Source organism: Rhinolophus sinicus, linkage group LG02 (assembly GCF_036562045.2).
Source record: "Rhinolophus sinicus isolate RSC01 linkage group LG02, ASM3656204v1, whole genome shotgun sequence".
Taxonomy (NCBI): domain Eukaryota; kingdom Metazoa; phylum Chordata; class Mammalia; order Chiroptera; family Rhinolophidae; genus Rhinolophus; species Rhinolophus sinicus.
In genome coordinates this window covers 185,034,572-185,061,703 of record NC_133752.1, presented here as the reverse complement: position 1 = coordinate 185,061,703, position 27,132 = coordinate 185,034,572, and the positions used below count along the sequence as shown (strand labels likewise).

The 27,132-nt window shown below is 39.2% G+C and overlaps 2 protein-coding genes across 10 annotated transcripts; one reads left to right on the top strand and one right to left on the bottom strand.

Annotated features, from left to right (window-relative positions):
* Positions 1–235: 235 nt before the first annotated feature.
* TDG (thymine DNA glycosylase) lies at positions 236–18,592 on the bottom strand. Of its 4 annotated transcripts, none has more exons than XM_019728478.2 (10): positions 18,457–18,592; positions 10,865–11,007; positions 8,467–8,708; positions 7,609–7,678; positions 5,923–6,058; positions 5,637–5,719; positions 5,463–5,557; positions 3,161–3,332; positions 2,611–2,736; positions 236–2,172 (listed from the first exon to the last, which is right to left on the bottom strand). In XM_019728478.2, exons 1-10 carry the CDS (start codon positions 18,477–18,479, stop codon positions 2,039–2,041), a joined length of 1,224 nt encoding a protein of 407 aa, XP_019584037.1. In that variant the 5' UTR covers positions 18,480–18,592; the 3' UTR covers positions 236–2,038. The 4 variants fall into 4 exon arrangements, with proteins under 4 accessions (XP_019584037.1, XP_019584038.1, XP_074182331.1 ...); XM_019728479.2 differs by having other exon boundaries at positions 236–2,169; XM_074326230.1 differs by lacking the exon at positions 18,457–18,592 and adding an exon at positions 17,433–18,195.
* UQCC6 (ubiquinol-cytochrome c reductase complex assembly factor 6) lies at positions 18,504–24,518 on the top strand. Of its 6 annotated transcripts, none has more exons than XM_019728485.2 (3): positions 18,504–18,639; positions 22,023–22,140; positions 23,839–24,518. In XM_019728485.2, the coding sequence occupies exons 2-3, from the start codon at positions 22,033–22,035 to the stop codon at positions 23,932–23,934; spliced, it is 204 nt and encodes a 67-aa protein (XP_019584044.1). In that variant the 5' UTR covers positions 18,504–18,639; positions 22,023–22,032; the 3' UTR covers positions 23,935–24,518. The 6 variants fall into 6 exon arrangements, with proteins under 6 accessions (XP_019584044.1, XP_019584043.1, XP_074182335.1 ...); XM_019728484.2 differs by lacking the exon at positions 18,504–18,639 and adding an exon at positions 18,781–18,896; XM_074326234.1 differs by lacking the exon at positions 18,504–18,639 and adding an exon at positions 21,035–21,331.
* Positions 24,519–27,132: the final 2,614 nt, after the last annotated feature.

The window sequence follows — 27,132 nt, the reverse complement described above, 5'->3', positions numbered from 1 at the left end:
AAATGTATTTTTCACATGTAGCTTTTTTTAACAGGTTGCCAATCTTTTGTATTACATTTAAAACATGAATGTCTGAAAAAATAAAAATCATAGATTTTTAAATGATTTTTCACTATATATACACTCTACATGATAAATAGAAGGTAAAAAGAAAAAATAGAAGGTAAATCGATCTCAGGTTTAAAGGAGGAAAGAATAACATTCTTGTTAAAGAAAAGCCTACAACTTAAGGATAATCATTCTTAATATTTTTTTTATTGTAAAAACCATCAGACTTTCAAATGAATTTAAAAATTTTTTCAATATTACTTAATGAAAAAGTCTCATATTGTCATGTATAGGATATATCAACATTTACCAGTCATCTGTCATATTGAATGAAAACACCATTATTTTATGCTTGGAAAATCCTCAAACCCCTTCTCTAGTGAGTGTACATCATAATTTAAAGGGTACTTTCTCCACTTAAATTAAAAAAAAAAAAAAATCTATTGTAAGGCTACAAATTATTATATACCAAAGCAATACCTAGTTACATGCTTTACAAAGTCCCATGAAAAAATAATTCAGTTGTTCCTAATCCCTGATGCAAGGCACTTCAAAGCACCCGCACAAAACATCCATGTAAACAGCAGTACAGTACATGATTTAAATAACATGAATGACTTTACACAGCTTGACCTAGACTAAAGGAAAAATAAAATCCATCAGAGCCACAGCTAAAAAGCATGTTAAGATTCACAACAAGGATTTGTTTCTCTTATTATAAAAAGAAGAATAAGCCAGATAACCTCTTAGGGAAAAAAACAAAACAAAACACACCTCATAAATATTTCCATATTGAAAAGCATGCTCCTTGGGTGTAAGTGATCAGGAGTAAATGCAAATGGCATTTTCGAATACCCATCTTTACATGTGCCAGGCCTAGGAGTGTGGACTATTCATAGCACCATGGAAAACACGTTAGAAAAGCAAAGGTACGTTACTGCAAACTAACCTTACCATGAGGTTCACTTAGTTCACAGTAACAAACAGCAATGATGCAGAGAAAGGATTTTTGAAATTACTGGCTTATTAGATTTCCCTCGGGAGAAAAATTCTGTATTATTTGTATCAGTACATCTCATAGACATAAAGCACCAGTTTAAATAAGATTATCAAACACCTCCAGCATCTTGTTGCTCAGCCTGAAAATTCATTTCTTATCACTTTCCACATTATATCCTTAAAGCCGAAGAGGATAAAATCCAAATGGTGATACTGAAGAGAGAAGTTCAGTTCTTTCCCTATCAAATGTATGTCTCTCAAGTAAAACACAGATGAAGTAAAATTAAAAAGGTCTACTGCATTCTCTGGGACCTACCATTCCAGCAGAATAGTTTCTGCCTAGTAGAGGGGCGAGGAGGCCAAAGCCAGGGCCCGATGCCCTGTCAGGCAAGGCCATGGTAGCCTTGGTGCCGCTGCCACACTCTACATTTGTACTACTAAGCAACTCTCACAAATGCTCACCACTGGCAAAGCAGAGGTCTGAGTATGAACAGGACTCTGGGAGCCCAGGAAACACCGCTAAAAGTTACCAAATGAGGCTCCACGGAGGCTGAACATCACACATGAAAACCAACACATGTGCCTCTTTACCAGTAATTCTAATTATTAGCATGCCCTTCTTAGGCATCAAAGGGATAAAGGTGGACCTAAGTTTACGCAGTTAATAATCAAGTATAAATATTCAGACTCTTACATTTTAAAATGACAGATTAAAAGTGACTCACAAAAGAAAAATCAACTTTTTCATAAATGAAAGACAGTTTATAAAATGCTGGAATGGTGGTTAAGTCGAATACAAAAACTCGTACACAATAAAACCCTACTTTTTCCTTCCACACCACTTAGGTTTATACAGTTGATTCTACCACACAACTGTACTATGATTATGTCACCAGAGTAAAACACTAAGAAAATTCTTGCATTAGCAAACTGAGGGCCAGTTCTTGACAACTGCATTAAAACTGCAGAGCAGAGCTGAGAAGCACCGTTCTTACGCGTGGTTTCCTCCCTCCTGTTCTTGTGTCCCACAATGATTATTAAAGGAAGGAATCTGGTCTGTAAATGGCTGGCTCATCCACGGTCCATTTGGAATGTCACTGAAAGTTGCGTCTCCACTATCAGCTGCTGGGGGGAAAAGAATGTCAGTTTATTCTGTTTAAAAGTTTTAAATGATCAAATTAGGAGATTTTAACTGTCCAGTGAAGGGGAACTGTCATTAAAATAGTTAAGCAAGCTTCTTGAATACAATTACAAGTTTCTGTTCGATTTTCAGATATAGGACTAATAAATCTTCATTTGTTATTTAAGAAGGAAAATGCAACTAAGACACTTATTAGAGTCACGGACTTAAAGGAAATGAGCTGTGAACGTTTGTGTAGTTAAACATTAAATAACAATCAAATTTTCTCTCTGAGTCACTAAATAGATTTTTATATTACCATTCATTCCTATTCTTCAATAATTTTCTTTAAAAATATTTTTTCCCCAATCATGACAAAAGCAAGTCTTTGAAAAGAACAAACGTGGGGCAGGGGCCGGGGATGGGGGGGGGACACGACATACTCAGCCCATTTGAAGAGAAGCTGCAAGGTTCACTACTGCACAGATTTTCACCATAAGCACCACCATACGCTGCTTCATAACCCGGATCGTATTTTTCTTCCTTAACAGCCATCTTCTTTGCATCCTCTGTGAGGAAGGTAAAAGTGATTTAAAACTGATTTTGTACAACAATTTTAAAAACAGCTTTATTTAGAAATCATGAGGAAGAAATCTTGTTCTTGGATGTTCACATATACTAAGGTACATCTTTTGCTATAATCTTGTAAACTCTTTGTACCATGTACTAAATTAACTCATAAGAACCTTAAAAGCTTGTAAGATTTAATTTTAGGTGGGCTACTATGTTTCTTGTATTTTCAACATCTGTAGGAGCACCCAGAGTAGATGGAAGACCTTGGTAAAAGATTTTAACAGTGACTAGTATCAATTATCACGGCATTCTGGCTACAACTATAATTGTTTTCTTTTCTCCTGCTTTTAGATCCACAACATACCTTCTGCAATGTACATATACATAAAATGAATACAAAGATTGATAATGGTGACACACCTTGGGCAAGCTGTAGGTCAAATGTATATTGCACCTCTTGAACCTCTGTGTTTCGTTCAATGCCTTTCAACTGATCTCTTAAGTCTTTCAGCTTAATGTAGTAATGAACTTTGTCCTGGGCTCGAGGAAACTGAGCACACCTTGCACTGGATGATGGCATAACATAGCAAAGCTAGAATCACAAAATTTTATAGTTATAGAAATAATTCTATTGAATCCACTCATATTGAGATTAGAAAAACTAATCTTTCTTTGGGTTAATAACGTGATACTTGCCACATATCAATATATGCAAAATCAATAAAAGTAGTTGTGTTTGAGTTCAAATTTGTAGTATCTACTTATTACAAGTCAATAAATCAAAAACGAGGCTTCTCCCCACACACAATGTTCATTTATCAATTAATAGTCTTTTCTCCTTAGTAGTACATATATGGTTCACAATTCTAAAGGTAGAAAAGGGCATATAAGTTTACAATGAAAAATCTTCCCTCCCAATTCTGTCTCTATCTACCTAGTTCTCTTTCCCAAGGGCAATTAAAGTTGCTAGTTCCAGAAGTATTCCATAAATATACAATCAAATGTGTCTGCATGCTCCTTCATCCCTTTAAAAACACACATAAATGGTGACATGCTCTATTCTCTGTCCTGCACCTTGCTTTTGAGATAATTCTGTATCAGACAGCTATATCAGAGGAAAAAGAACTTCCTTTTTTCTAACTATGCAGTACGTTTCATATTTATTTAACCAGAGCCCAACTGTGGGCATTTAGGTTGTTTCTAATCTCTTAATAGTGCAAGCTGTAGTGAAAAACCTTGTACATACTCAATTTAGAATCGGTGTGAGTGTATTTATTGGATAAATTCCTAGAAATGGAATGGTGAGGGAGAAATACATTTACATTTATCATTTTGGATGATGGTGACAAACTGTCCTTCACAGAGCATAAAATATATAACAATGTATCTCTTATACATTTGGACGTGAGACTACTAGATTATAGAATTCCCAGTTGCAATTTTTGTAGTTTTTAAATTGGCCTCCAAACCATGTATTACAGAAAAAAAATACTATTTACTTATTTTGTTTTGTTTATGAAGAATTTAGAAAATCCGGATTCACAAAGATATGTAGGCGCAAATGCTACCGGGTTTTGTAACAGCACATTTTCTAATCTCAAGATGTTCTTTAATTACAGTGATTCAGAAATTTGAAAAAGCAGATTTTCTTGGTTCAAAGCTGAATCACTTAACATTATTAATAACTGTGAATATTTCGTAAGAATAAAATTTAAAAGATAAATGCACTCACAGCTCATTATAAGAGCTAAAATTATCTATCACGATATGATTCAAGTTCACTTATTGCACTACTACAATCACACATCCGAGAGATGTACCTGTGCCTCATGTGGCACTGAAGGGACAAAAATTCAGTCCTCTCTATAGGAAGTAGTGAACTCACCTGTACAATTTTACCTAAGTAGACAAGGGTAGGCCTCAATTTGATGAAAGACCAGTGCTACAGCCCACTTTATCAATCACATATTTATAAGAAGTTAAAAACAGACGAAATTTAAAAAGGAGAAATCAAATGTATGTAGGTGGCAGAAACCTTTATTCTAAGGTCTCCACAAACACCTGTCAGCACACTGGCTTTTCCATCATTTAAAATGCTATCTGTAATAAAAGGATCTGTGCATGTGTGTTTTTTAAAAAGTTTCAAACGAAACTTAAAACTATATTTAAGAAGCAACATTTGAACCAAATGTCTGCAGAAATGAGAGTTTGAAAACCACGGTGTTATTTCATGACATCTTCATGCCTAAGACAATGATAGTACCAAGTGCAGGTCAGGTTGGCTGGATGTGTCTACAGCTGCGCAGTACTATTTATATGGTTTTAAAATGAAAGTGGACTAATATATATAAATGGGGCAATTAGCAATTTTACTAATTGGGATGTCTATATTGACATGTTTGTTTCACAACTGAATAAGGGTTAACTCACTTGAATTTGACAGAATATGCCATTAAATGTGTTTTGAACGTAGTGAGCTAGCTCCTCTCAATGTTTTAGCCAAATAACATAACATCAAGTATTTCTTTTCCTAATAAAACTGTAACAGTATCTGAGTTAATTTGCAACTATTAGTTCAAATTGATGTATAGATATTATTCAACAAAATACAGTGTTTTTTTCATGGAATAAATTACAATGTATAGGACAAATAAAAAAGGGAAACTAGCTACAATAAAGATTCATATTTAGGTGATTTACAAATGTAATTTTAAGGACTTACAGTTTCCGTGTCTGGGATCTTATGGGGTTGAAGTCCAAATTCTAAGTTCTTAACCTTTACTCCAAAAACTTCTTTACTAAAAATTTCATAAATACCTAAAATAAAAATCAAACACATTTATATTGCCCATAATGTTAGCAAAGAAAAAAGATAAAATTTAAAAGTAAATCTTACATTTTCCATTAAACACTGCTATTCGTGGCTGATATTTCTGTAATTTTTGCACTAGAATACGTCCTCCTTCACGAAATTCTTTACTAAAATTGAATTAAAAAGTAGTCAAAATATAAGTATGGCAATATTTACAATGTGCTAGATTCAGATAGCTTTCAATAAAAGATCAATTCATATACTATTTGTTAAGCTCAGCTTGAACTAGATGCATACGATGTTCCTCGAGTCCATGAGGCACCAGAACGGCCAAGGTTCCAACCTATAAAAATAAATGCTATATAATTACCTGGAAAGATCCTTGCTGCCTGGTGTGGTCCTCTCCACCATATTGGTAAATCCAATCCCATACTTCCCTGGTAAAGTGTGATCGTCCATATGGTTCAGTTGGACCTCACTCAGTCCTGACATAAACAGACACTTCCCTGTGAAAAAGAGCTCAGTTTATTTCTGTAGAAGGTCAAAGGTTTTTGTCCTATGGACTGATGTGGTAGTCTCCATTCTATTCTTGAAATTAAAAAAAATATATATATATATAACATAGGTCAAATATCATATCGAGCAATTACTACATGCTTGGTACTGTGCTAAGCCCTTTGCATGGGTTATCTCAATCAGGCATCATAATTATCTTATGAGATATTACTATTATTATCTCCTTTTCATACTACTATTGTTACTATGTCGGTAAGGTAAATGCCTATCAAGAATACACAGCTAGGGGCCGGCCCGGTGGCTCAGGCAGTTGGAGCTCCGTGCTCCTAACTCCGAAGGCTGCAGGTTCGATTCCTACATGGGCCAGTGGGCTCTCAACCACAAGGTTGGCGTTTCAACCCCTTGAGTCCCGCAAGGGATGGTGGGCTCCACCCCCTGCAACTAAGATTGAACACGGCACCTTGAGCTGAGCTGCCTCCCAGATGGCTCAGTTGGTTGGAGCGCGGGCTCTCAACCATAAGGTTCCTAGTTCGATTCCTCGACTCCCACAAGGGATGGTGGGCTGTGCCCCCTGCAACTAGCAACGGCAACTGGACCTGGAGCTAAGCTGCGCCCTCCACAACTAAGACTGAAAGGACAACAACTTGACTTGGAAAAAAGTCCTGGAAGTACACACTGTTCCCCAGTAAAATCCTATTAAAAAAAAAAAAAAGAATACACAGCTAGTCAGTGTAGAAAACTTTGGAACTGTTTGTTCTCCTTTTTAATAATTGGTGATACCACCACCTGCCCCTGGAATACCTCAAACAGGTAAACATATACCAATGGACTCGGAACATTGAAATACTTTGACAATGGAGAAAATGTAAAGTTCAAACTTTTCTAGAAGAAAGTTTTTTAATGGAGACAGTATGTTATTAGTTCCCAAAATATATAACTATCGTTTGCCCTAAAAGTTTTTAATGTTTCTTAGATAATCAGCTAGTATTTCCCAAAGGCCTACTGCATGCCTTCTTCTATTAGGCAGAGTTAGGGAAGACCATTGATACACAGGATTTGGTTTGAAAACTCCCTCTTCAAGTATGAGGCTTTAATACTATTTTCTGCCAGATACAAAGTATCTGTCGAGAATGTTTCCAATCACAGCATTTCTTAACAACTACAACTTGACTGCCAATGATCAAGACATTTCATCTCTCCTAGAAAATAATCAGCAGAAATCTGGAGAGGTCAGTTTTCTGTCTGCACTGACACAACCATGCATTATTGTACTATGTCTGTAAATAACTGAAAATAAAAAAATCCTTAAAAAAAGTAGTAAAACTCATTTGAAACAATTCAAACAAAAGGGAAATACTCCTTTTCATAAACCTAAATGTTAACAGTGACATATCATTTTGAAACTTTTATTTTTGTGTACACAGAAAACATATATGTGTATTCACGTATATACAATCTCTCTTATTAAAAACACAACTTGGTTTAAGAAAAACCCAAACTATTGATAAAAGTAAAATAATAAGGAAAAGCAGCCACTTACAAAAATGGTTTCCAGGTCCAGGGTAATGATGCCCTTTGTAAGCAGCCATTAGTCCTGGGTTGATGCCAATCTGCAAGAAATGTTTATACATTTTAGTCTTGAAAAGTAAGGTTTAAACCTTACGGCTTCTGTGGAGCAGTGGTGGACAACACTGGATTAAAATAAAAATTTAATCTGGCATCATAAACAGTATCATTAATCAATTAATCACCTACTCTTGATCTGAACAAAGGATTCCATTTTGAGGAGAGAAACTTCCTTTATACTAGAAGTTTTGCTGTTTTTAAAAACCAGTTTGACTCCCTCATATCCCCAGGCTCCCACCCCCTCCCAGCTGGGGTGGGAAGAGGTCCTGGGGCAATCAGTCAATCTGAGCCCACATGCAGCTACAAGTCTGCTTCTCAACTCCAACTACCAGCTTACTCCACATCATCCACAGTCGTTGGCATACTGATGTTTCTTAAAGTTATAGACAAAAATCAAAGTTCAAAATCAGTGTTGTCATTTATGGAGAACTCACAGGTGTCATGCAATCTAAGTGATTCACGTGGATTCTTTTATTTAATCACAACCTATGAGGGCGGTACTACCATGATCACCCTTGTTTCACCAACGAGGTTAAGGCTTATCCAGGGTCATACCCACGCGGCGGTAGGACTGGAAACCAGACAGCCCCACTCTGGAGCCCACCCTCTTCATTAAACACTCCCATATAATTCAACCTCATGAAGGTGACAGCATTTCCTACCAAAAGGATTCTTAGAAATGGTTCTGTTCAATAAAATGATTTGCAAGGATAAAGGTTAAGTTAAACCACTAATGCTATTTATAAAACCCAGTGAGGACAAAAATCCTTACAATCACAATGTCCAGATTGAAGGTTAAAATGTCTGGGAGAGTCTTGGTCAGAAGTTCAGCTTCAGAAACACCGTTAAAACGGTCAACTTTTCTTTTCACTTTAAATGTGTCTGTAATTTTTTCTTGCTTTTCTTTTGATTTTTTGGCCTTGGCAGATTTTTTGGCCTCAGCAGGTTTTTTGGGTTCCGCTGGTTTTTTGGGTTCCGTTGTTCTGGGTTTTCTTTTCCTTCCTTTTGGAGTCACTGAAACACAATAATTTCCAGAATGTAGATGCAGAAACCTTTAGACAGCTTTCCCAGAAGTCATCCTGTCAACATCCTTTTTACCTTTCTCTTCTATTTCCCAACATCTGCAGTATCTTCCCCTTGTTTCACCCTAGAATGGAGATCGTGTGGCCCTATTCTCCACCCTCCTTCCTCCACTGGAGGTTATTGGGATACAACATCCATCATAATCAGACTGATTTTCCACACAACGGTTACCTGGCATCTGGGCCTCTCCACGGATACAAAGTACCTATGTACTATCTATAGGAATTCCAAGTATAATTATATACATAGCTGAGTAAACCACTGAAAGAATAAGTAGGTAGAAAAACAAGGAGGAAGGGAAACATTTTAACTCAATTTCCTCCAAATTCTGAGCAGTAAAAAGCCTCAAATGGCCTGAGGGCTGGTTTTAGAGATTTTGATTGTATATTGTTCCACCCGCAGCCAAAAGAGATGAATTTAGAGGTGCTGGGGATGAAATCTCTGCCTGGCAATATTTTTTTTTTTTCTTTGACCACAAGAATTACAAATATATTTAAATCTCAGACCTGGGAAATGGACTATGCACAGCCTTCTAGAGAAGAAGAGAAATGCCTTCTGTGCTCTGATAGCACTGCACCTCTGGCCTGCTTTCAGTGGTTGGTGAAACTGGTGGGAGTAGTTTTTCAAAAGACTAGGGATCTGATCTCGGGACCTAAAGCAAAGTTTCTCAATCTCAGCACTACTATCTTAGGCTGAATAGTTTTTGGTTGTGGAGGCTTGTCCTGTACACTTCAGAATGTCTAACATTCTGTATTTAACAGCCACCCGCTAGATGCCAGTAGTACCCTGTCAATCATGACAACCAAAGGTGTTTCCAGACAATTGTAAATGTCCCTTGACCCCTGGTCAAGAACCACTGACCTAAAGTACCCCCCAGGAAGCCTTGGTTTTCTACCCTTCAGTTCTTTAACATCCCTCTTATCCTTTCTAAGCCTCTTGCATTTTCCCAACCCAGCCTCTGTCCTTCCCTTTTTCTACCTGACACTGCGTTAGCCACTCCCTGTGCCAAGGGATCCACATCCACTGGGAGACAGCTGGGGAGGTCCTAGTGCTTCCTGCCCAGGAAAACAGGAGTCAAGGTCATCTAACTCCAATGCAGTGGTGTTAGATGTGTTCTCTCCTGGTATCATGAACTGGAACTCTGAGCACATTTCTCATATAATACTGCTGCGCTGGAGAAAATCATTACTTTCTCTCCACCGCCCAACCCCCAAATCTATTCTCTGCTAATTCTCTATCTTGGTGAATGGTACCTCCTTCATTCGATTGCCTGAGTTACTTCCGTATTCCTCCTTCTCCCTCAGTCCCCACATGAAATCCATTTACCATGGCCAGGTAATGCTACCTCCTGAGTAGCTCCTAATTCTGTCCTCCTCCACCCTTTCCACATGTCATGCCCGGATTATTCAGTCTCTAATCCACTCCTTGCCTCCAAATTCTGCTTGCTCTCTACCATCCAATCTATGCTCTGTAATAATTCTAGGCTGATACTTTAAAACACCATTATATTTGTCACCTTCTGCTTACATTGTCTCAGCAGCTCTCCACTGTCTTTGGGACAGGAAATATATATACATTCTTCAGGTTAAAGAAGCCTCAACTGCCCCATCCAGCCTCATCTCACCATTTCTTTGCTGTCCTCAGACTCCAGTGACAGAGAATCACTGCTTTGGTGCATGCTGTTCCCGCGGCCTGGAATTTTCCCCATCCCACTCTTCATGGAGATGAAGTCTCCTCAGCCTTGAGTTTCAGAGCTCTGGGAGGCGGCCTCCGGGTCCCTATCCCAGTTAGGTGCCAACCCCACGAGTTCTCACAGCACCCTATGCCCCTCTCATCGCTGTGTGTGTTGAGGCATAACGTGTGTTAACTTATTATTTTCCTTTCCTAGATTATCAGACATTCCAAGGCAGGGTCCATGTTCTTTTATTCCCCCAAATCTATCATAGTGCTTGGCACATAGTAAGTACTTAAAAAACGCGTTAAATTTTTTAACACTAAAATAGAGCTAAAATTCATCATTAAACATTTTCTTAAATAAATTGGCTAATCCAATAGCTAACTTTCTATCCTGTCCTGGTGAAAACTACCTTTTACAGGTTCCTCAGCAGGAGACGGGTCTGGAACTTCTGCTGGTGCTTGCTGTTCATTCATAACTTCCATATTAGGAGCTTCCGCCATCATTTGTTGAAATGGAAATGTACAAAAAGCTTGAGCCTGCTCAAGTGAACAGCTGAAAGAACAATTAAATATTAAGATATGAGGGTAAAGTTACCTACATGTAAGTTTAAACAACCAGCTACAAAAAAATCTTCAGGATCCAAATACTCTGAAATCAGACTTTACTATTTATTTAGAGTTGATAATAGGTGAGAAGAGAGGAGAAAGATCCATTCTCATATGTACACAGTCAGCCAACCTTTGCTAAGTGCCTACTAACCAAACGTTAATTAATTCTCTTACACAGTTTAATGACAAGATGTGTCATCAATAAAACTTACCAGTCCTGTCAAGTCAGCCTGTACTTTCTCTGAAATGAGATCATGGGACTTTTCTAGTACAGAGACTTGAGAGGCCGACCACAGGGTTAAAATGTCCACAAACACAATTTGTGTTCTGACCTTCAGTATTTAGTCCTCTTGTCAAAAAGATTCCCTCCAATCTAACTTTTTCCCCCAGCCTGGCTCGCCCCCAGAGCTTTAATGAGACATAACTGACACACAAAACACTCTGTACGTTTATGTAGTACAACACGTTGATTTGGTATACTTACATATTGCAAAGTGATTACTGCCCTAGTTTTAGCTCCATCAAGTCACATAATTACCGTTTCCTTTTTGTGGTGAGAACACTTAAGATCTTCTCTCTTAGCAACCTTCAAGTAAATCATACAGTATTGTCAGCTATAATCACCACGCTGTACATTAGTCCCCAGAACTTGTTAATCTTATAACTGGACGTTTGTACCGTTGACCAACACGTCCCCATTCCCACCCTTCCTCCAATATAATTTACCGTTTTCTTTTGGTTTATTTGCCTGTTTCCTTATTTATTCATTGGACCTGTTTTTTTAATTATTGCTGGGTTTTTGCTTTTTTGCCATTGAGGACTAGAAGTGGATTATTTTGTAAATGTCTATGAGTTTATGTATTCCGTTCAATGTAAGGGACAGAAAACAATTTCCAAAAGATATTTCTGATGACCATAAACCACTATTTCCAGCTGTCGCCACCAGCACAAAGGGAAGTAAATACATTTTATGAAACTCAAGTTACAGCTAATGCCAAATAATGCCATTAAATATGCAGTAGGGAAAAAAACAAAACACTAGGAAATAAAGTATTAGGTCGGTGCAAAAGTAATTGCAGTTTAAAAGGTTAAAAATTGCAAAAACCCCAATTATTTTGCACCAACCTAATAGTTAAGTAGTAAATGCCATTTATCATTTGGAGAGAAAATTCGTATTGTCTATGGCAAGATACCCTACTTACTAGTTTTCTTTCTCCCTGATATGTGGAGAAAGAAAGAAAGAAGAGATTAAATCTCTTCTCAGAAAGAAAAGATTAAAAAGACAAACTAGTAGTACACTTTAAACAGGCCAACTTTATAGCCTGGAAATAAAAAATACAATGGTTTTTTTTTAAAGGCAAACTAAAGCATTCTCCTGGAAAAGTGTAAATGGCTGAGACAGACACAAAGAAACAGGCTATTCATCCATGGTGGCTGGGCTGGAATGTGAAGATTCTCCAAGAAAAACAGGGGCCAATCCCCTTCTTTATCCAAAGGACAAGCCACTGGAGGCACTGTAACTTCAAGCTATCTTTAAGGGTAAGCTGATTTTTAAAAAGGTTAAGAATTAGTGAAAAAGATATTAAATTATTATCTTAGGAATTTTATTTCTTTAAATATACTGTTCTCAGTATATTTACTATACTGTATATTTATACTCTATATACAGTATATTTACTATTATTTAAATATAATGTTCTCAAATTATATTTAAAAAGATGATACAATGATTCAGTAAACATTAACATGAGAAAATATTATGCAGCCCCTAAAAATTAAATGTCCTGATATTCTGTAAGAGCACAGAAAATGTTTAATGTATATTTTAAAGTGGAAAAGAATACAAAATAGTATTGTAAACTAAGGCTACACATAGGGAAAAAACGTAGACAAGGACTAGAAGATAAAATGTAAAAAATGAAGATAAGTGAGGTGTTTAAATCGTGCCCAAAGTAAAACATCCTTTTTCACACTTTTACTACTATTCATAGCTCTTTTCAATAAAATGTCAAAATATCGGTTGTTCAATGTCTATGATTTAAATATTCAAATGAGGAGTTGGAAAAGTCTAGGTTACTGGAAATTCTAGTAAAATGAACTGCAACTTTTGGTTGTGGCCAGTGGCAGTTTTCTGAAATGTTAACGGCCTCTTTCAGCTGGAATATATAAAAGATGTCACAATGAGAGGACAGAAGTATGCATGAGGTCTGTTCTTATTCTGTCACACTGTCAGGAAGGCAACCGACCAGTCTCCCGTTTCTTGCTACCACTTTCAGAGTTTCACTGATGTGTCCCATTTTGAATACGTCAGAAAAAATCAAACTTGAAATACACAAGTTAGGGAGACACCATTCACATTACAAAAGGATTCTGAACTTTTAAAAAATAAATTTCCAAAATGTGGCTCCTTTAGCATAGTTAGGGGTCACTAAGCATCTTCAGAAATTCTGGGGCTCAGAAAGTGAAAATCAGTATTTTTGAAATCAGTTGACAGAAGTGAAAAATAATGCGGCAAAAATCTGGAGTTTTATTTTAGAGCTATATATCAATTATGAAAGAAATCTAGAAATGTATCTGTAATATTGATGTGTCCTTAGTCTTCTATAAATGATCTCTGGCACTTTACGGTAAGTTAAATTAGAACAGAAATAAAAAAAAATAAAGTTGTGGAAAATGGAATGTGTAAGTTTTGAGCTAATATACCATCTTTGAATATTAAATTTAGCTTGAGTATCTTAATAGCTTCCTAACAGCCAGAACAAAAGCAAAGAGGATAGATTACAACATTCTTAATTACTTGGCAGAAGAAAGCATTCCATCTGTACAAAAACCTTCATGAACTTGAAGCCTAGAAAACTAGAGTTCTGGATAATTTAATTTCCCTTTATCTAATAATAGTTCAATTTGTAAGCAGCATTATCTCTTTCAACCTTAATGTGAAAATATTTCTTAAACACATTTGTTGTATTTATATATGGTAATCTCCACTTCATAATTTAGAATTCTGCAATGTTTATGAACAATAATTGTCTCTGTCTGAGGAACAGCAACAGAAGAGCACTTATTCAAGCCATTTATCCTCTCAGGACCTGCGTTCCCTCACCATGATAACGAGGGATGAGACGTGGTGATTTCTACATAGAAGGAGAATGTGTAGGAAATAGGACCAAATGTGTCCAGACTGTGGATGCACCGCAAGGGTTTTTATTTTCTGTAACTCCCTGATATCAAACTTGCAAGTATGAATGGTTTTATTTCCCCTTGCTCATTTTCTCCCCTATCATTTGTTCCCATAACTGTTGAGTGCTACCTCTCTCCTTTTCCTGCCGTTAACCCCTTCCTCTCTCCTAGCCTCCATTTGCACCCTCCTTCTCTTGAATAACAGTGCTCAAAGGATTGATTTTTATAACTGTCTGAAATTGATAACTGTTATTTTCCTAATGTTTCCAAGTCATTCTCAAAATGTACACACTTGTGTGCGCCTATACGAGTGCATGCGTGAGTGCATGTACACACACACACAGAGGAGTCCCATTAATTCAGATTTTGCTCTATTTCAAGCAACTAATTCTTTAAGGTTTTCTGTAAAATGAACAACTCCAATTTCTTTAATTTGTAATTATTTTCCACTATTTTAAAGAATTAAGTTGCTCTCTCTAAATACATTTGTCTTAGTCTGTTTGGGCTGCTGTAACAAAATACCATAGACTGAGTGGCCAATGACCAACAAATATCTATTTATTTCTCATAGTTTTGGAGGTTGGAAAGTCCACATTCAAAGCACCGGCAAATTTAGTGTCTGGTCTGGTGAGGGCCCACTCCCCAGTTTACAGAGGGCCGCCTTCTCACTGTAGCCTCACTCAGTGGAAGGGGTGAGGGTAATCTCTGGGGCCTCTTTCCTAGGGGAACTAATCCCACTTAAGTAGGGCTCTGCCCTCATGACATAATCACTTCCCAAAGGTGCCCCTCCAAATACTATCACACCGGGGGTGAGGTTTCCACATATGAATTCTGGGAGGACACCAACATTCAGTCTATAGCAACACTGTATTACCTTTCATTGAAACAAGCATATACAACTGAATACTTACAAAAATAACAATCAGTGCTAAATAATCCAAATGCTCAACTAATAAAGGACTAATTATACAAACTACGATGGAATACCATCATAACTATTTAAAGACTACATTCAGTATTGCTAAGTGGAAGTGTGTCTTCACCATGCATTACTGGGTACTTACTGTGCACAGTCTACTAGAAACTAGAAACACAAAAATTTAGAATAAGCCAAAGTCCCCAGTTCATTTAACTGACTTCCTACAGTCTGATTCCAAGTTTCCTTGGTCATTTTTTGGTGCTCAGAAGCAAACAAACAAAAAATACTCCAGTCATAGCCACATCACCCTGAAACTGAGCAGGACTATCAAGTTCCTTATTCTAGAGATGTGTTACAGAACCCATTACATTAGCTTTACTGGCACCCATTATATTGCTTATTCATACCGAGTTCACCATCAGTGAAAAGTGCCCTTTTATCACCTCTCCCTCATCTTATACTGCATCACTGATTACTCCACACCTAAGTATAGGATTGTGCCTCTTTTTGTAAAAGATGATTCACCGTTCCAGCCAGTTAGGTTTATCTGGATTCTGGTTCAAACTATCAATTCCACAAACACCTCGCAGAGTTAGGATGCTGACAAATGTTACCATCATTTCACTTGTACCTTGAAGTTGTTAAACTTCTGAAGAAAACAAAGTTGGGGTAGAACTAAATGGCACATCAGTATAGACCTCTCTTCAGCTTGGCCTTGACTCAGTAGTAAACCAGTTTTGATTTCACCTAATTAGACTGCCATCAGTCCATGTTCAGCTTGCCCGCCCACCCAGCTCCCACACACAAAGTGGTATGGCACAGCTGTTAGGGAGGAAGCCTTTGAAACCACACTGCCTGGATTCAGATTTCACCTCTGCCATTTACTAGCTCTGTAGGCGAGTTCCTTAACCTCTTTATGTCCCAGCTTCCACATTTGTAAAATGGGAATAGTCACACCTAATTCGTTGGTTATGAGGATTAAATTAGTTAACACATGTAAAACACTTAAAACAGTGCCTGGTATACAGTAGTTTGCTGTAACAATAAAGACAGCAGGAGATGACTAAATATTTTAGGTACCTCTTGTCATCCTCCTCCTGACGCTGTCTAGTCTAATATTATTATATAAAAAGGAATGAACCTAGCTTGGTTGGTCTTGGTTTTTCCTGAACTTATTCAGAAGCCTAGTGATCACTAGTTCCTTTTAAATAACCAGAGCAGTAAACATTTTGTTTAGGATCAACGTTAATAAATTGGAGGACATATTCCACCTTTGGAAGAAATAGGAATCCATCAGTTTATTTCCAGGCTTCAGACCCCTCTCCTGTTGTCCACAAGCTGTTAAAGACTGCTGTAATCTGGCCTCTCACTTGAAATCCAACACCAGGACATATGATTTGCTAGAACAGCTAAAAGTTCTCTTAACTGCCCTTACTGATCTTGAGTTTTAAGTCTCTTACAGATATTCATTCTGCCATTTCTCGTCTACAATCATATTTCTTAACATAGGAGGTGAAAAATCAAAACTAAGTGCTTATGTTTTCTGTCACCTTTAACACCATGCTAGTAAACGAGGCAGAAAGCCCAGAACTTTCTTGTCCTTCTCGTTGTCCACACTTAACTAAGAAAGTTATTCTTGGTCTCTTTAACATTTCTAGAATGCCTGATCTCATCTGAGGGTTAATCTTTCCTGTCTGTATTCTCAGTGGTCCATGTCACAATTTTTCAGTCCATGTCACACTTTTCCAATCATTCTACTTCCATCTTTGGTAAATGTCCTTTTCATGCTTGATCTCATTAGAAAACATACTGGTCTTCTTTTTCCTCTCTGGTTAGGCCGTTTGCTAGGACCCTTGAACTATGTTTTAAAGATTCTCTCTATATCCGTGGAATTTTTTTCTTTGAATATTTTTGAAATTAATCTTCCGAAATAAAAAGCAAATTCATTACCCACCATTCCATTCCATTCCTTGATTCGCATGAAGTAAAGGTGACAGAGAACCACTTTCTCAGGATTATCTGGGGCCTGTCATTTCAGAATCCCCAAGGATACACTCCTTACAGTATTAACGCAGAATTCTCTGTATTTCCTGAGGTTAAAGTTTTGCAAGTTAAAAAAAAAAAAGATCAGTCACCCTGGGCATGAAATGAATAAAGAATATAAGTCAGACAGTTTTGAGCTAAATATTGTACCAGAGACCTATTACTTTGCTGTGTAAGACACTGAATAAAGTCTTATAACATGTAATTCATTTGATGGTAGGTTTTACCCAGGTTTCAATTCTGATGTGAAGAGCACAAAGGTGAGAGTGATTTCCACAAGTTCTGGTGAATTCTTCTAGCTGTCAGGTTTTTCTGGGAGAGAAGTGGAGTGCTTTATTTTAGGATTTGATGCACAAAGTCAGTCTAACGTCCCCACTATACATGTATGTCCTTTCCTAAACTCGAAGACTATTTTGGAGTCTCCCTTCCACATAACACCAATACACAGCATGTCAGAACTGGATTCCAAAGATGCCCTATTTTACAGACATGAACAGGCCCAGAGGACTTGCCTAAGTTCAGGGCCCATCAATCACTGAGAGTCAGGATAATCCTCAGAGGTCTAATAGTATCTTACTCCAATATAAACCGTCACCTTCTAAAAAAGACCCTCTTACCATATCTAATTCTTTATTTTTTCATTTCGTTTTCTGCCAGTGGAAATCTCGGTATCTCTTTTGCAAATTGTTCTTTCCACGCGTCTAACAGTCCCCAAAGGACATATTAAAAGTAGATTCTTAAGTTCGTCCCCAAGACATTTTCAGATGATTTCTTGGGAGTGTTCTTCAGTCTCAGAATTCAAGAGCTCTAGTATGGCAATGTTATCTACCCTGTGGCCCTTGACAGGCTTTTAGTAAACCTCTGGGGAAGGGAAGCCACAGCAAATCTACAAACTCTAAAACGAAAACTCCTGGAGGGATACGTGATACTCCATCTTTACAGCTCTGCATAAAGAGGGGTGAAGGGAAATGTAACCAAGCATGGCAACCAGAAATATTAACAGGAAACTGCTGGTTGCTTACTAACGCATTTCAAAGACGACTAAATGCCAGAAAGGACAGAAGACGGGACCAGGTGGCAGAGTCCGTCCTGCCCGGGTGAGGAGTGGCCAGAGCGGGCGGCCAGTGCGCACGCGCAGCCGCGGCCTTTGTACTCCGGCAGCGGCTCAGAGACCCCTGCGTGCGTGCGCGCTCCCGTCAGCCCCGCCGCGAGGGGCGCGGGGGGAGGGGCAGCGCCCCGCCCCGGCCTTACCTGCCCGCGTTCTCCGCATCCATTCCCTGCTGCCGCTCGCGCGAACGGCTACCTGCCAGGCGGGCGAGCGACTGGCCGCTGTAGTACCCCGGCGTGTGTACAGCGGAACGACAATAACCAGACTTGGACACGATTGCTTGGCAGAACTGGGACGGCGGCTAACGCTCAAGCTCCTCCCACAAGGTTCTGGCTCTCCCTCCCCCCCTCCCCCCAGCGCAAACCCCACTTTTGCGCGCGGCTTCCGTTTGCTGAGGGCCAAATCCCACGACTTGTGGGAGTCAGGTGACGCAGGGCAGCCCAATCACGTTTGCTCCCCTCTCTTAGCGCCTACTTCTTGTCGCTTGGCCTGTCGGGAAGGGTGGAGGACAAAAAAGGTGGGAGGCTGGTGCTCTGATGACGTAAACTTTTGTTCGCCCCGACTCTTCGGTGTTGGGCGGATGGTAAGTGAGTGGGTGATGGCCTCTGGGGGCGCTATTTAGCGTGGGCGGTTACGCTTATCTATGAAGATTATCCGGGCATTTCCACCCAAAATTTGATCCTGGTTAAACACTTTTGCGTTAATTAACAAGCGTATTATGGAGGAAAGAAGAGACCATGGAAACCTGGAAGTCGAAGCCATTGTATCATCTTGGGCCTCAGTTGCCTAATCAGTAAATTGAGATGATTGTACAACTGCTTTGTAAAATGTAAAGCATTTACATAAACCATTGTGTGCTTTACTTTGGATGTGTAAAAATGTTTACGTTTGAAGTCTATGATAATAGATGTCGTTCAGGCATCACGTTTTCCTTATAACTTTAAAGACAAACCTCTTTTATCCTCCCAGTGGCTCTTATAGCTAGCAGTTGTTTCATTAGTTCTCAAGTTGTCATTGGTGTTTGTACAAGGACTTCATTAAATAACTCTTAATGGAGATAGGCTTTCTCTTTCTCTAGTTTGCATGATGAAAAACATGGCTACCATCTTATGAACTTTCCTTACTTAAGACGTGGTAACAAATGACTCCAAATCTCAGTGGCTTACAGCGACAAAGATGTACTTCTCACTAATGTAATATGTGAACTGGGAGATGGCTGTGGCTCTTGGCTTCATGTGTCTTCATTCTGGTATCCAGGAAAGGGCTTTCATGAGAAGTACAGAATGATTAATTTGTATTACATCAATTGCTTAAATAAAACTTTTAATAGTTTTAAACTTTTCAGAACTTTTACAAATACTGTGGCCCTTAGTAGGTACTACTGAGAACCTGACTCATGGTAGGTATGTGTAAACCCTGGCTTTTTTTTTTTTCCTCATAATGCAAGTACCTAACTTAAGCTTTGATTGTGGAGACATTCATTTCAAAGCAGCATCTGCTTTGTAGACTGGCTTTCTAGAATAAACGCATTGCCAGACACTTGACTAGATGAAGAGCCAGGCCGCCTCCCCCAACAGAGGCTCCTTTGTTTTAGAGATCTTGGTTGATTTTAATAACTGACCAGTTGGGCTCTTCCTTGTTTGTTTCTTTTCCTTCCATTTGAGGAACTCCCACTCTTATGTTTTAAATTCACTAATACAGAGTGAATCCGTGAAACCCCAAGCCCCCACCCTCGACCTCTCTGCAGTGTGGCTCCAGGTAAGCTGTGTAATTTCCAGGTTTTGTAAGCAATAAACCTGTATCTTTTCAGTTTCCTGATGGTTATTGCTGAAGGGTGTCTTGCAATTTTAAGAACCATAAGGGCTGGTTCAGTCACAACATTGGTTATTCATAGGCTGAGACAAGTACAAAACAGTAGTCATTGAATATTTGTTGAGTTAATGAATGAACAACAGCTTAGCCTCTCTCTCTCTCTGGTTTTTCTCATCACTTGGGACCACAGTCTAGAAAAGTTTTAAAGCAAGTGGCTTACCTCACTGATTTCAGAGAGGATTCTGGTGACTGAAAGTGTATGTAAAGAATTGCAAACTTTTCTCAGGATGTATTCACTCAGGAAGAGTTACAGTTGAGTAGCAAGGGTCTCCCTCACTGTGGGGTCCTGCCCCTTCTGGGTCTGCCAGCTCTATTCATAACAGCAGACCAGGGGCCTCTGCTTAGTTCCATCTTGTAAAAGGAAGCGTTTACTGGAAGAGTTGTTGGGGAGCAAGACATTGAACTTGGAAATGGTGAAGCAGTCACAACAAAGCGGCTCTTAGCCCATCAGTGTCTGTCTCACCACTCTGAATGTGAGTCTGGAAGACAGACTTGTTCTGCTTGTGAGCCTTGCCCCCCAGAGCTTGGGGAAGCCTAGGAGAAATGTCCTTCTCCTGTCTTTGCCAAATATGTCTCTACTTCAAAGACACCTTGTATGATATAGGACAAAGAAGGGCCAAGTCATTTTCTCTTTTCTTCCCAATCTTCCTCTCCCTTTCAAGAAAGCTTGCTTACAGTGGTTGCCCAAGGAGGGAGGCACAAAGAAACTTTTAGTAGGTGATGGGTATGTTCATTATTTTGATTGTAAGAATGATTACACAGGTGTACACATCAAACTTTATCAAATTGTATGCTTTAGATATATGTGGTTTATTTTATGTCAGATATATTTCCATAAATGTTTAAAAAGTGAGTGTATACACGCAACCATAAGCCTTTAGAATTCAATCTTGCATTAACCTTTTGCTTAAAAATCAATCCATAACCAAAGCACAATCTAAAAATACGTAGATTAAATATTGTCCACTTCAGGGTTCCTTTTTTTCCAGTAGCACCAAAGCACAAGGACATAGCTGTTGTCTTGGTGTGACTGTTGTCTTGATGCTGGGCACAAGGACGGAGAGTGCTTTTAACTTCATTCACTGGAGGGTGACCTCACCTAAGCACTCACACCTCAGTGTGCCAATCTCCACCCGTTACTAAAAGGTAGTTGACGCGAGCAATTTCCTTGTGTGTGCTAAAAAATGGTGCAATAATCCAGCCAGAGCGGAGCCCCAAACTCGACATCTGCCAGGGAAATCCTACTATAGGGAGGGTGATGAGCGAGACAAAAACCCGGGACTGGGAAAGGACGGGAAATTGGTTTAAAAAAAAAAGACTAGCTCCGGTCCCAAGTCTCACTTCCGCCCAGGTCACGTGCCCGAGCCGGCAGTGTCCCCGCTTTTCCGTCCGGCGCAGCCCCCAGCTCTTGCACTTTCGGTCCCGCCTGTCGGCCGTCCGCTCCGGCTCCTGAGCGCACTTCCTCCGGTGCTCTGACCCGCTGCCGAGCGGCTCTGTGCTCCGCGGTACAGGCTCTCCCCCGGCACGCCTAACGGGCGGGTGGGAGTGGGGTCCGTAATTGTCCTAGTGTTTGAAGGAGCGCAGGGAAACCACGCGGGGTCGGACTTCCGCTTGCTCGGTAAAAGCTGCCTTTAAATTCTGAAGGCCCAGCCCCCGACACTAAGAAACCATTGAAGGCCTGGAAGGGACGTTCGTCCTCCCAGCGTCCTCGTTGCATGAACGACACCGGGCTCGGGGGTGGTGTGACTCCGTTTCTACGCTGCCGTCATGTTTCCCGGCTGGGTTTAGTCGTGAGCTGGGAACCTTTTAACACTGCCCGCTTTCCCTTCCCGTCCAGCCCGCCGACCATGCCCGCGGGCGTGTCCTGGACCACCTACCTGAAAATGGTCACTGCCAGCCTCCTAGCCATGTTCGCTGGGGCCCAAGTGGTGCACAGGTACTACCGGCCGGACCTGGTGAGTGCAGGAGGGTCCTGTTCCTTGCTCCTGGACCACTCCCTTCTTCCCACAGCAGCAAAAGTGATCTTCAAACGAAATCAGGAGCAGATCTGCTCTGGGCCTAAAACCTGCATCCCATTGCATTTAGAGCAATGCATGTCTTGCCCATACACAGCTTTACACTGAAGTCAAACAGTCTTAAAGTCTTACACAGTCTGGTACCTGCCTGCTGCTGCCCTTATACCATCTCCCTTTTGTGCCCCCCCTTGCCCCTCCCCTCCCGTTGCAGACACACTGGCTTCCTTGCTGTTTCTCAAACTCATCAAGCCTGTTCCCACCTCAAGGCTATGTTTTTCTCTTCTTGAAATGCTTTCCTCCCAGATCTTGGCTTGGTTTCCTTCTTCAAAATTTCAAGTCTCTGCTCAAATAGCTCCTCCAGCAACGAGGGTCCTTTGGACAGCTTTAGAAGGATTGCTCCTCTGCTATTCTGTCTGAGTCCTTTGTTTCCATAGAGCACTTGTCACAATTTGCAGTTTATTCCTTTGTCTTTACTTGTCCTTTGTTTCCTCCACGAAAGGACTGTGCCACAATAAGATACCACTTCATAACCACCATGATGGCTATTAATTTTTAAAAAACAGCTAATGACAAGTGTTGGTGAGAATGTGGAGAAACTGGAACCCTTTAGTGCTGTTAGGAATGTAAAATGGTGCAGCTGCTGTGTAAAACAGTCTGTCAATTCCTCAAACAGTTAAACAGAGTTACCATATGACCCAGCTATTCTACTTCTAGGTTTATACCCAAGAGAAATGAAAACACATGCCCACGCAAAAATTTGTACACAAATGTTCACAGAAGTATTATTTATAAGAACCAAAAAGTGGAAACAATCCAAATGTCCATCAACTGATAAGTGGACAAATAAAATGTGTATCCATATAATGGAATATTATTTGGTCCTAAAAGGAAGTGAAGTACTGATATATGTGTCAACAACGGATGAACCTTGAAAACATGCTAAGTGAAAGAAACTTCACAAAAGACCACATATTGTATGATTCCATTTCTATGAAATGTCCAGAATAGATAAATCTATAGAGACCAAAAGTAGATTAATGGTTGCCTAAGGCAGTGGCTTGGCTGTGTGGAAATGGGAGTGCCCGCTAATGGATATGGGGTTTCTTTTTGGGGTGATGAAAATGTCCTAAACTATATTGTAGTGATGGTGCACAACTTTGTGAATATACTAAAAGCCATTCAATTGTATACTGTAAGTGGGTGAATGGTATGGTATTATATTTCACTAACGCTGCTGCTGCTGCAAAAAGAGCCAGTTTCTCAGGACTTTCCTGATCAGTTTTCTTGAAGGCAGTTCCATATTTTTTGCTCACTGCTTTATGCTTTATGGAGACGCGGTAAATAGTGCAGGAGTGAATTTCCAAATGGAAAGCTTTATTCAAATTTGTGATCTGTCGATAGCGATGCAAACTCTCCCTCTAAGTCCTGAAGTACATAAGACATAGCTTGGATGATAGAGTCATAAATATAGGGCTAGAAAGGGACTTAGATCACCTGTGAGTTCTCATAATAAAGATTATCACTGAGTAGCAAGGGACTTTTTGTTCTTTTTTTACTCTTTCTTTGAAGTCTTTCAGGTCACATTTAATTACAGTCTAAGAAAGCACTGGCATCTATTTTTTTTTTTTTTTTTTATAGACAATACCTGATATTCCACCAAAGCGTGGAGAACTCAAAACGGAGCTGTTGGGACTGAAAGAGAGACAACACAAACCTCAAGTTTCTCAGCAGTAGAAACCTCAAACTACAACTCTGCCAAGAACTCTGTGAACAATATTACAAGTCTTAAATATATATTTTTGAAATTTATTGAGTCAATCTACTTGTCCTTAAGCACCTAATACGATGCTGACTATAAGAGCAGGTGCTCAGTAGATATTAACTAATGCATTGATATTTATTTATGGTTTAACCAATGTTTCTTGTCAACTGTCAAAGCTTATATATATCATCAGCTTCTTGAATATGGTGTGGCAGATATTTAGTTGTGAATATCATGTGAGATAAGAGTATTTGCCACGACTCCTGCCCTTATAATTCTAGATTGTGTCTCTGAATAAGCTTGACATAACAGCAAATCGGAATTATAAATTAACTATAATAAAAGTGACATTGACAGTGCATATGGTGATAAGTTAATGTTTCTCTAAATATTGGAAAGTACTATTTGTTAATTAACAAACTAAGTTGAATTAAGTTAAAATATTTAAAGTTTGAAGTTGGAATTGTGTACATAACAATTTCTTTACCCCCAAATTTGATAAACCATGTTAGTATTTAATTTTTCTTATAAAATAAAGGTAACTGAAAAACTTAAATGAGCACGTTATGGGTTTTGACTCGTATCCCCCCCCCAAAAGAAATTGAAGTCCTAATCCCTAGTACAGGTGAAAGTGACCTTATTTGGGAATAGGGTGTCTGCAAATGTAAGCGTTAAGGGGAGGTCATTAGGGTGGGCTCTAATCCAATATGCATGGTGTCTTTAAAAGAAGAGGAAAATGCCATTTAAAAACAGACACACACACAGGGAGACCGCCATGTGACAACAAAAGCAAAAATTGGAGTGATGCAGCTACAAGCCAGGGAACACCACGGACCGGGCCACCAGCAGAAGCTGGGAGGAGTCAAAGAAGGATGTTACCTAGAGTCTCAGAGCATGGCCTGCTGACACCGGGATTTCAGACTTCCAGCCTCCAGAACTGTGAGAGAATACATTCTGTTCTAAGCCACCCGGTTTGTGGTACTTCGTTGTGGCAGACCTAGGAAATTAATACAAACATTTCAACACATTTCTGAGTCGAAATACAGGACAAAGTAATTGATAGAGCAGTTGGCTTTCTGTTCAGGGCAATTTTTGCAACAGACGTTTTTTAGAATTCTGCATTCTTAAAGGTAATGCAGGCTTCTTAGCCAGTTAGCAAATTGATGCATGACATAGATCTTTAGAGTTAGTGTTGAAATCTTAAAAATATTAAATCCCTAAATGCAAGCACAACACTTTTGTTTTACTCTCCATAGTAAATACCCTTTTCAGTTTAATAGTATAAAGCAACTACATGAAATGGCTTATTTCCAGCCTTATATACAAGGTCTTTATTTTCTGCTGCCATGTCACTTAGTACCGTATCATATGCTTCCATCACAAAAAGGATCTCTGATTGTCAATGACAGATAAGCAGTAGCCCACCATAGGGAAAGGGCTGGGATTCTCATGTAGAAGCTGGAATTTTTAGTTGGGATTGCTTGCTGTTTGCTAGGATTTTATTTACTGTGACCTTGTACACGAGACGTATCTTCTCTAGATCAAATTTTCATAGCTACCATTAATTGAGTTATTTTTCTTGAAAAAAAATTGTGTAACTTTACAAATGGTGAAGCTTGCTACAGCTGCCATTGTAAGGGCTTTGTGTCAGACTGGAAGAAGTTTGACTTCTTTTTTAATTCAAAGAATTTAAAAATGGGTTTCTAAACACTAATTCAGTAATTCTAATCTGGGTGCCTAACTTCCTCAAAGAGTTGGAATTCCAAAGGTTTCAGAAAAGATACTTGATTTAGTACAAATCAACAATAAAATCATCTTTTAACTCTGAACTAGTTTCAGCAATTGAATTTGCTAGGTGGGGTTTTTCTCATTGCTAACATTTTCAAATTCTAGTTCTCCACACTTTAGTATATGAATGCCAAATTGGTGAGCTCTGACAACGCATTTTTTAGATGCCAGTGAGGAGCTCCTCAATCCATTCCAGATGAAAGGCTGGGGCATTGCTCACCCTTTGCATGAAGGACTCACCCCTGGGGCACAAGGGGAGGACCCTCCTGCCATGGATGAATGCCGTGGACCACACTTTAAAAGCACACCCCATACCTTTCTTTTATAGGTACAGAGTGATTGGTCTGGCTATTGAGGAAGAGTCATGATTGAACCCAACTGTCCTATAAGACAATGGCTTCATGAAGGTGAAAAATTAATTTTATAGTTAAAATTTTACCTAAAGTAAAAATGCCATTATTTCATTAAGTGCTGATTCTAAGTGACTTTCACCAAGATATGTATGGTTTTCCTTTTTTGAAGTTGACCTTCATTATGAAAAATATACACTGTGGTGGGTGTAGGAATGTGTCATCCAGATTCACCAAGGAAAGGCTTGTGGCCCCAGTGCTGAGAGCAGCCTTCAGTTGTCAGCTCAGCAAGATTGTCCCAGCTAGGTGGCATTGTTCAGGGCCACACCTGGAGGTGCCCACATCTAATGACTGATGGGGTAGAAAGGCCCTATCACTTCAGCCCAGCAGAGGGTGAGCAACACTGAGGGCCTCCACTTTAGCTCAACTCCCCAGGGGGTTGGCCAGGCTGTCTTTGGACTTGCATTGCAGCTCAACTCCTGCTCAATCCCATTTCCTTTCCTGCCACAGGTATTGATAGAAGGGTACTCCCTAACAAACATGTATACTAAACTCCATCTCAGTGCTTTGTGCAAAACCAAATGTGTGATACACATAAACCAAAAATTAGGAGTAGTACTAGATTATTCCTTAATAAAGCTACGGGGGGCAAAAAAGAAGTCCAAGATAGATAGCTGCAACCTGTTTGGTAGTAAGTCAGTTAAACAGTTACTGTGTAAAAGTGTGTGTGACACAGCTGTTTGTTTTTTACTGCAAACTGAAGGAGTATGCTTTTTATGCTTCCTGCTGGAAACAATGGAAATTCAGAATTTGTAATTGGAGGGTTAAGGTTCAGATGTCACTAATTTAATAAAATCCGATGGCTTTAACTTCTAGAACAATCTTTATTAAAAATGGTAATTTATTGTGGCCAAAAAATTGGAAACAAATATAATAGCTAATGTAACACTATCATGAAAGGAAGCTTATGTCTCCATTATAGCATGTTTCTCCATAAATGAGTTTTAAAAATATTTTTAAAAATTAAAAGAC

Excerpts from the sequence above, each read along its gene's own strand:
- UQCC6 (XM_019728480.2), top strand. The coding sequence starts at position 21,901 with ATGAACGACACCGGGCTCGGGGGTGGTGTGACTCCGTTTCTACGCTGC. Across the intron at positions 22,141-23,838 it reads GGTACTACCGGCCGGACCTG|ACAATACCTGATATTCCACC; the intron begins GTGAGTGCAGGA and ends TTTTTTTTATAG.
- TDG (XM_019728478.2), bottom strand. The coding sequence starts at position 18,479 with ATGGATGCGGAGAACGCGGGCAG. Across the intron at positions 8,709-10,864 it reads TGCTGAGGAACCTGTAAAAG|TGACTCCAAAAGGAAGGAAA; the intron begins GTAGTTTTCACC and ends ATTGTGTTTCAG. Across the intron at positions 7,679-8,466 it reads TCAATCTGGACATTGTGATT|ATTGGCATCAACCCAGGACT; the intron begins GTAAGGATTTTT and ends CATTTCTTGCAG.